The sequence below is a fragment of the Melanostigma gelatinosum genome (genome assembly GCF_949748355.1).
Source record: "Melanostigma gelatinosum genome assembly, chromosome: 1".
Taxonomy (NCBI): Eukaryota; Metazoa; Chordata; class Actinopteri; order Perciformes; family Zoarcidae; genus Melanostigma; species Melanostigma gelatinosum.
The window spans coordinates 1,856,653-1,866,390 of NC_136634.1; the positions used below are offsets into that span (position 1 = coordinate 1,856,653).

General features: G+C 46.8%; 1 protein-coding gene across 1 annotated transcript; it reads left to right on the top strand.

The window, feature by feature from the left end:
* Positions 1 to 274: 274 nt before the first annotated feature.
* Positions 275 to 8,384, top strand: rfwd3 (ring finger and WD repeat domain 3). Its single transcript, XM_079296766.1, has 13 exons — positions 275 to 397; positions 1,354 to 1,661; positions 1,812 to 2,080; positions 2,184 to 2,239; positions 2,939 to 3,136; positions 3,218 to 3,309; positions 3,646 to 3,760; positions 4,197 to 4,443; positions 4,674 to 4,824; positions 5,115 to 5,291; positions 5,674 to 5,888; positions 5,984 to 6,198; positions 6,411 to 8,384. Exons 2-13 carry the CDS (start codon positions 1,354 to 1,356, stop codon positions 6,552 to 6,554), a joined length of 2,187 nt encoding a protein of 728 aa, XP_079152892.1. The 5' UTR covers positions 275 to 397; the 3' UTR covers positions 6,555 to 8,384.
* Positions 8,385 to 9,738: the final 1,354 nt, after the last annotated feature.

The window sequence follows — 9,738 nt, forward strand, 5'->3', positions numbered from 1 at the left end:
TCTATAAACTTTTTAATGCCATTATCTCGAAATCACAAGTAAATGAATGCGTAATCTCGAGGAAAACAACAGGTGGCACTGATAGGATGATAATTTAATTTATATATGTTTCAAATTAAACTTTATTTGTAATGAAATGTTCTAATTCACTGCTTCCGCAACCGTTCCAGTAGAATTGGGAGTGAGTCATCTTCTCAACATACGATCTTCGTCGGTGACGTCGCGGCAGGATGGGGCGGGCGGAGCGGTTCTTACGCGCCGGGAGATTCGATCCCTGACCGCGGGTCCTGACTGCATTTACCCTCCGTTTGATTTGTGTCTTGTGTCCGTGGAGTCATATTTTTACTCTGCGTGGTCTTCCAGAGCTGGATCGGCAGCTGTTAAACCTTCACTTCCAGTGAGTGTCTCTGCTTCTCTCCGCAGCTGCTGCTGCTACAGTCCGAGGAGCTAGCTAACTAGCTAGCCGCGCTAAAACGCCAAGCGGACCCGTTTTATTACGCGTATTTTCAATGAAAACACATTTTATATAGCTAACGTTAGATAGTCATGTATCGACTTTAATATGTGTCTAATTTAAGGTATTAAAAACAGCTTCACAACCACACAAATGATAAGCTAAGTTAGCTCAATGTCCGTGGTTACCAAGGGCACCAGAACGGAGAGAATCGGATTATTATTATTATTATTAATATGTCTGTTGTTCTATAACGTTGCTAATGTGCGCGAAGCTTGATCAAGTAAAGTTCAGTAAAGTATGAATTTAGTACAAGTAGCTGCTGTCCGCTTCTGTTTTTACTTGGAGGCCCCGGAGGAGACCTCGGTCTCTAGTGCGGCGCTTAGCCGCAAAAGGCATCACAACGTCAAGTATTAGCCCTCGCATACAACGGGTAGATAATTACACTTATAAGGTAATTTATTGGGCAGTTGTCAGTCAGAGGCGTCTGTACTTCGGTTAGCTGGCTAATTAGTACAACATGCAGATTAATAATAATAATGATAACTTTATTTATAGAGCACCTTTAAAAACAGAGTTTACAAAGTGCTTTGATAGACAAAGTAGCAAAAACAAGACAATAATAACAATAACAAATATCAGTGAGACAGTCAATATGATAAAAATAAGATTAAGATTTTGTAAAAATAATTATGTAAAATCAACAAATAAAACAGAAAAGCGACGACATCACATAAGTAATAAACAGTAAAGAATATTAAAAAAGTAAAAAATCCACAACAACTAAAATATTATATATACAGACAGAATAATTGTATTGTGTATTTATATTGCACAGATTTTTTAGTGTTTTGAATTGAATTGAAACCATCTGACCTGTGTCTTTTCCCACCGTGCAGATGGAGGCGATGGAGGTGGACTCCCCAGGGGAGGTGCAGAGAGGAGGAGGAGGAGGAGGAGGAGGAGGCAGTAGACAGCGTGCGGTGAATGCTGCAGTAGCGGTCGCCAACGAGCCACACGTCATCTCAGACTCCGGCAGCAGCACCGAGGTGGACGAGGACGATGACGAAGACAATGAAGGCCGACGGACGGCAGCTCGTGCTCCGCCCAGGCTTCCTGCCACCTGGGCGTTCAGTCAGAGAGCCGTGGGCAGCTCTGCAGCGGCACCTTCAGCTGCTCAGGGGGCGCCCATACGGAGGAGACTCAGGTACCCACAACCAATGCACGAAGAAGGCTTTATTCAAGGACTCAAGCAACATGATGTAAACACAGTTCAGATCCTCGGGTCTCCTCAGCAGCTGTTCCGTGTCCTTTTGAGATGTTAAACCTGTGTGTGTGTGTGTGTGCGCTCCTGCAGACAGGGCCTCAGGGTGCACTACCCCAGCCAGACTGCAGCGCCCTCCAGAGGATTTCCAGACTTCCTGCTCCGGGCACCGGCTGCCAGCGTGGCCGAGCCAGAGTCCGGCAGCACCACCGAGGTCAGCGATTCTGACGATGAGGATGAGGAGGTTAGGCGTGAAGAAGGCCCGCCTGCCGCTCCGGGGCCTGTCGACCCGGCGCCGCCTGCTGGTCCTCGACTCAACGCCTCCGTCCAACACACACGACCACAGGAGGCCGGCCCGACCAGTGAGTCTGACCGGCGTTCACTTTACGTTGCTCACTGGTTTAACAGTCTCTCTGTTGTGTTCTGAGAGTCCCGTTTTCTTTTGTTAATTGCATCTGTGTGCAGACTCCAGAACAGCTGCAGATGGCGAGAGGAAAGAAGCTCAAAACCAGAACGTCCAGGTAACGTTCACACCTCTTCCAACACTCACTGAAAAGTGAAGTCAAAGCTTCACGTGTTAAAGCTGCATTCTCTCTAGTGTCCACCAGGGGGCGACTCCTCTGGTTGTATAGAAGTCTATAGAAAATGACTCTACTTCTCTCTTGATTTATTACCTCAGTAAACATTGTAAACATGAGTTTATGTCTCAATCTCTAGTTTCAAGTCTTCTTCAATACAGCATGATGTTCATTTAGTACATTATGGTCCATTTAGAGTCACACAGACCATAAAGCAGGGGATGCTTTAGGGCGGGGCTACAGTGATTGACAGGTCGACACCAGAGACGTATAGGTGTCTCCACGTCTCTCCTCAGTCCAAATATGGTCACTTCCTGTTCACTGGTTGCAAAGAAAACAAGATGGCGACGGCCAAAATGCCGAATGCAAGGCTCCAAAACATCAGTCCACAAACGAATGACATCACGACGACTACGTCCTCCTCTTATAAACAGTCTGTGTTTGCCTCACAAGCATCAAGACGGAGGAGAAAATGTTGTAAAATCCTGTTTGTGAGCCTACAAACATTAACATCGTGTTAGTATTTAATCTCCTCACCTGTACCTGCTGAAGAGCCAACATTTTCATTCTCATTTTGAATCTGTAGCTTCGGTGTTTTGGTGTCCGTGTAGCTCACACCTCTTTAATCACGTCCGCCTCTAGCCGGTTCTCGTGGCCTCGGCGTCCGTCCAGCCGTCTCAACCGGAAGAGGGTGAAGGCGACATCTGCTCCATCTGCTTCGAGGCGTGGACGACGGCGGGTGAGCACCGGCTGTCCGCTCTGCGCTGCGGACACCTCTTCGGCTTCACCTGCATCCAGCGCTGGGTGAAGGCTCAGGGCCCGTCTGCTAAATGTCCACAGGTCAGTGACCTTACTGTATTTGAACAGCCCCTCCCCCACTGTCTTATCCTGCATGTCACATGTTTGTTTGTTTCTCTTCAGTGCAACAAGAAGGCGAAGCGTTCAGACATCGTTCTGCTCTACGCTCCGAAGCTGAGAGCGCTCGACAACTCTGAGCAAGAGAGCTTAAAGAAGTGAGTGAAGTCTCTTTCTGCTGCACTTCAACACGCGTCGACATCCGCAAAGGTCCATCGAGTCCAACAGCCGTCTCCTGAACCCTTTCAAATGTTGTACGAAGGGAAGTCACTGATCCAGACGTTAAGTTGTTTAAAAACCAGCTCAGTTTAGCGGTGAGCTGTGACTGTCGCTGTCATGTTCTCCCCCTGAGGCCGACGTTGGTCACAGCAGCTTCTATCCACGCGTTTAATAACCTCGACTGATCTGTTGCTCACGTAAAGAACACCGTGTGAGCAGGTGTGTGTGTGTGTGTGTGTGTGTGTGTGTGTGTGTGTGTGTGTGTGTGTGTGTAGGTCTCTGGAGCAGGAGCAGTCTCTGAGGAGGAAGGCTGAACTGGAGTCAGCTCAGTACAAACTGAAACTGCAGGTCGTCACCAACAAATACGGACAAGCACAACAAGAGCTGCAGGTGTCTGAAGAATGTTTTAACGTTTCGGTTTAATTGATTTTTAGTTTGTTCTCGTAATTAAAGCAACTCTTCCTCGTGGGTTGAAAAGTCACACAACGTATTTATTTCAGACCTTTTAACAATTACGTTCATATTTTCTTTATTAGTAACAGACATCTGGATCACATGAGGGGTTTATGGAGGTTTATTGACTAGATCATAACGGTAATTAAATTAGTTAATGAATTCACATGAAAGTCAAATTTCAAATCCTTTAAAAATATATTTTTCTATTTTTTTTAAATGTAAAAAAACGTTGTTATTTCAGGGATTGACTTAAAAAGCATCATGAACTGGTGAAGATGCGTCGCGTTCTGGACCCGTAGCTTTAAGGAGCAGAGTGTTTCTCTCTTGTAGTCACCGGTGAATGAAACCTCATTTCCTCTCGTCTGTGTAGGAGCTGAGGACTCTGATGGCTCAGGCCGGCAGGCGCTCGCTCTCCTCTTCCTCCTCGTCCTCTGCGTCGAGCTCGCTCCTCCTCCTCGGCGTGTCCCAGCGGGCGGGCGGCTCCAGGACGGCCCAGTACGGCTTCTCCAAGGCGGTGCTGGTGTCTCAGGCCGGAGGCTCCAGGGTTCTGTCCTACTGCGGAGCTCTGAGCTGCCTGCTGGCCTCGCAGCCTTCGCCTCACGCCACGCTGGTTCCCGGTGAGACGCCGTTACTTCCTGTTTGTGATCCGCCAGCAGAGTTTAATCCAGTCAGTCCAGAGCCACGTGGCTGGACTGGTCTAATAACACTCCTACAGTAGTGGAAGAAGTTTGACCGATATTGATTCTTTTAGGCGTCTAAAATGCGTCCACAGCCGTGACGGAGCCGTTCCTCCACCTTCTCAGTCTCACGCACTCGCTGGTTTCCCTCCCTCGTCTCCTCCGTCCAGGTTGTGGTGTGAAGAAGGTGAGCGTGGTCAACATGAAGGCGAGTCAGTACGTCCCCATCCACAGCAAACAGATCCGAGGTCTGTCCTTCAACAGGCAGAACGACAGCCTGCTGCTGTCGGCCGCTCTGGACAACACCATCAAACTGACCAGGTACACGATGATGTCGTCGCGTAATGAAAGGACTCTTCACGCATGTGACCCTCGGATCAATGACACACGTTTTACTGACTCAGTAGAACATGTGTTTCTCGTCTCTGGTCATGTTTCATTGTAAACAACCAATCAGAGGAGAGCTCGTAACGTTAGCAGCACCGCTAACAGCTAACCAACGGAGGTTCACTTCAGTTACGATGCCTTCAGGCTCTGCTCAGTGAACATGAGTACTGGCTGAAGGTACGTTATAACGTGTGTGTGTGTGTGTGTGCGTGTGCGTGTGTCAGTCTGCTGACCAACACGGTGGTTCAGACCTACAATGCGGGTAAAGCCGTGTGGAGCTGCTGCTGGTGTTTGGACAACAGCAACTACGTCTACGCAGGTCTGAGCAACGGCTCCGTGCTCGTCTACGACACCAGAGACACCAGCACACACGTCCAGGAGCTGCAGCCGCTACGCTCCAGGTACACACACACACACACACACACATGGTAATCATCTGTAAACTCGTATCTCATATTCATGGACTACTTTATTACCTTTATATGAGTCCTGTCAAGTATTAGATGTGTTATAAAGGTTGAATGTCCTGTAAACTATTTGATTTGGCTCCAAAATATTTCCTCAAATGTAGATTTTTAACACTTCCTGTTTCTAAAAGCATCTAATAATGTTACTGGTCTGGTTCAAATACTTTTTAATGAATAAATCGCACGATGCCAGAGGAATCGGTCGTCTGCGGTGTTTGTGGATTTAAAGGACAATCAACCACAGTTTGTTTGTTGTCTTTTTTAGCTTGTTGATGTCTTGGTGTGTGTGTGTCCCCCCCCCCCCCCCCCCCCCCAGGTGTCCCGTGGCGTCCCTGTGCTATGTCCCGCGGGCGGCCTCCAGCCCGTTCCCGTGCGGCGGGGTGATCGCCGGCTCCCTGGAGGGCGCCTGCTTCTGGGAGCAGGTCAACGAGACCACGTACAGGCCGCACGTGCTGCCGCTGGAGTCAGCCGGCTGCACCAACATCCAGGTGGAGACGGAGAGCCGCCACTGCCTGGTCACCTACAGGCCAGGTGAGAGACACACACACACACACACACACACGCTAAAAGAAAATGCTGCATTGTAAAAATTGCCCCCCCCCCCCCCCCCCCCCCCCCCCCCCCAGGCCGTTCCAACCCGTCCCTGCGCTGCGTCCTCATGGCTCTCACCAGGACCCCCCAGCAGGACTCCAGTCAGCTGCCCTCCTGCTCCTGCTCTCCCGTCCAGACGTTCGGCGCCGGCTCGTCCTGCAAGCTGCTCACCAAGAACGCCGTCTTCAGGAGTCCAGACGGAGGAGGAACGCTGGTCTGTGCCGGGGACGAGGCGTCCAACTCCGCCATGGTCAGTCGGGGGGGGGGGGGGGGTGTATTTGAATATATTTGTTGTTTATAGAATGTAAAGTGAGTGTGAAATAAATGTATTTATTGTGATTTTAAAGTACATTTTATGATGTATTTCATGTGTTTAATGGTTTCATTTGAAAGAGACAAGTTGCTGAATATCTTTCTTCCTCCCTCCTCCTCCTGTCCCTCCTCTTCCTCCTCCTCCCCCAGGTGTGGGATGCCTCCAGTGGTTCTCTGCTCCAGAAGCTCCCTGCTGACCTCCCTGTGTTGGACATCAGTCCGTTCTCGGTGAATGGAGAACACTTCCTGGCCTCGCTGACGGAGAAGATGCTGAAGCTCTACAGGTGGGAGTGAACGAGGAAGGACTCTTCTCTCGCCTCCTCTTCCTCAGACCAGACAATAACACGCACACACAAGGAGAGGACGCAGTCTGTGTGCAACATAAAATGCTGCTCAACTTTTATCTGTGCAGATGCATAACCAGCTGATAACTGACGGATCGACCCGAGGGAACAAAACATTTCATCTTTTTAGTTTTATCTTTTTTATTTGAAGTTACTGCTCGTCTGGTGACCTTTGACCTGCACAGAGAGCCAGACGCAGCCAGGTCGTGATGGCCGGTCACACTGGGACGTTGTGTCTCCCGCAGAAAGTTTACACGAGTCAAAGGTCAAATTCAGTGTTCAGATCTTCATCTCAGCTGCTGTGTGTGCGTGTGTGTGTGTGTGTGTGTGAGATGTATTTTTTCCTCCTGCTTCTCCACTCGGCCGTTGATCTTCATTCGTTTCTGTAAAGTGTTGAAATGAATCCATCACAGTGAACATCAAGTCTGACTTCTAACATTTAATCATCAGTTCAACTTCTGCTTATCTTCTACATTAATAAACAAACTGTTTGGATTTAAAATGTGATAAACTGATCACGTCTTCTTTTACGACCGAGTCTACAAAATAAATTTCTCCCCCCCCCCCCCCCCCTGATCTCCCTCCTCCTCTCCTTCCACCACCTGTCCCTCCTCCTCTCTCTCTTAGTTTAATCTCTGGTCTGAGTAATTATGTTTCTGCATTTAAACACATTAGTTTATTGGCAGCACTAATTTTATGTCTCATCCACACAAACAGTCCTCAGCGTGGATATCGTTATCGTTGAGATGTTTCAGGTCATTAATACATGACGTCTCTATGACACCGTTTGTCCACCAGAGGGTGCTGAAGCTGCTAAATGTCCAGGTTATTTTAATAAAACAAGTTAAAGGATCTTTATCAGCTTCTGGCCTCAAATCAAAATGTTTCTTAAGACGAGTTCACTGTGATGGAGTCTGTTCAATCGATTTTAAAACTATAAAGAAATTAAGTTAAATGTGTCTGTCTTGAAAAACAAACTACAGCATTTAAACTGGTTCAATAGATTAAAGGACCATTACCACTGGTTTAACTACAGCTACTGACTGAGCTGCTGTTTCTCCTGTTCTTGTTGTTGTAATACTCATTGTGGCCACAAGAGGCTGAAGTTCACCACTTCAAGTTCTATGAGGACTTTCTAACACACAGCTTATGCCCCGAGTGTTCAGAGTGCAGTTAAAACTCACCTGGAAGAAAACACGAGTGCTTTTAGTCTCGTTAACTTGTTAGAAGAGTTGCGCTTCGGCCTCTTGTGGCTGAAATCAGTATTACAACAAACAAAAAGGTTTTTTTAAGTTATGGAGGAAAATCATTTCAGATCAGACCTTTCTATTTTCTGTGTGTCCTCTCAGGGCTTCCGTAGGCTTGAATAACCGATAGATGACAGAAGGTTTGTTTGTTCAGGAAGATCAGAAACATTCAGAGATGCTTTGAGATTTGAGTCTAATCCGGTCACACAACTGAAGTTTGGGATGTCTGAGCGACCCTGAATCCACCACCAACAGAAACATGACCTCAAATGATCAGTTAGCTTCACTTTGACATGTGTCAAAATGTCAGTGATTTGTAGTTTTTTGGGTTAAAACCGTCTCGGCTCGTCAAAGATTCCAGAATGCGGATGAAAGGTTCTCCCGGTTCTCTCCATGTTGTGTTTTCCTCTTAACTTCCCTCTGAACCTGAACATTAAGTGCCAAAGGACTCGGCTGTCTGTTGTACAGTTTTACTTTCCTCGTATTCATTCTAAAGGAAGTTGTACATATGTATATTTGCTACCAACTGTTTGTGTACGACTTCAAAGTCAATAAAATGAGATATTTTTAATGAAAGTCTTCTGAGTCGACTGATGTTGAATGTGAATCACCAACGGTACGAAAACAGTTGTGTTTGATGCTAAAGATCTTCCTCTATGAACTCAAACAAACTCATTTCATGGAAAGTTTTAGACGTTTCATTTTTCAGACACCGCTGCAGGTCTGTCTGTCTGTCACTCACTCAACTAATATATTTCAAAATGAACACTTGAAATCTGAAATCAAAGTTTACTAGATGATGGATCAACGACGGTGGTCAACACTCGTCTCTGCTGGTGTCTGAAGTCTCTGTTGTACTGAAGACATTTATGCTTTTGTTCCTTTAGTTTCTGTGTGAACTTCACAATAGTTGTGCAGAACAAAATAAGCATAAAGTGCGGACATGGCATCACTACTACACAGAGGTGTTTCCAAAGCATGTCTGCAGTTGAACTTGTGGTCTTTTAAGGTCACGTAGACTCTTTTTTGTAGGCCTGTTCCAGTCTGTGTTGAGAGTTCGCCGGCTGCTCTCCGGCTGCTCGCTCACTTCCTTTAAGCTAGTTAGCTGCTCGTGGACAGCAGAGCTGCAGCGACGGAGAGATCTCTATATCTGTATGAACGCTACAGCGGCTGAGACGAGCTTTTGCTTTGTGCTCCGTTATCTGCTTACTCAAAATCACACGCCGGCGTTCCTTCTGGTGCTGAACGTCTTCACCAAACACTCTCACTGCCGGCAGCGGCCGGAGAAACGCCAAAAACAGATTTTAAGAAACGAGCCTTCTGCGTGATAAAAATACGGGCCGTTGGAATATTGACTCCTGAAGAGTTCAAAGTTCAAACGGTCCTCTGTGATCGTGGCTGTTTTGTAGCCTTGTGGTTGGTTTCTCCACATGGAGTAATATTTTCGGCTTCAGTTGGACTGTTGAGACAAAACTACCACCTGAAGTAGAGCTGAACTGCCAATTATGTTCACAATTGATTATCTTTGTTTAAATTACATTTTCTTGATATTATTACCATTTCATTTTTTGAGGTGTGGTCGGAGGTGTAACGGTAGTTATTGTTCTTTTTCTTTGTTTTCTCAGAACAAACGTCTTGTGTGTTTATGGTTTGTTGACGTGAATGCAGCTCCTCTCAGTGAAGCAGGTTTTAGTTTTTGGGTGCGACGTCTCTCTGCAGACGTCCACCTCGTCCGTCTCACGTTATGATGTTTTAGGAAATAGAATAAGAAGTAAGTTTAAAAGCTATTTTTGTGAATCTGTTCTTAAATGACGTCAATGACTTAATTTTTGGGGGCGACCGTGGCTTACTGGGTAGAGAGGGTTGTCCGCCAACCGAAAGGTCACC

Coding starts and splice junctions, on each gene's coding strand:
- rfwd3 (XM_079296766.1), top strand. CDS start 1,354: ATGGAGGCGATGGAGGTGGACTCCCCAGGGGAGGTGCAGAGAGGAGGA. Junction 4,825..5,114: donor AACACCATCAAACTGACCAG/GTACACGATGAT, acceptor TGCGTGTGTCAG/TCTGCTGACCAACACGGTGG. Junction 6,199..6,410: donor AGGCGTCCAACTCCGCCATG/GTCAGTCGGGGG, acceptor CTCCTCCCCCAG/GTGTGGGATGCCTCCAGTGG.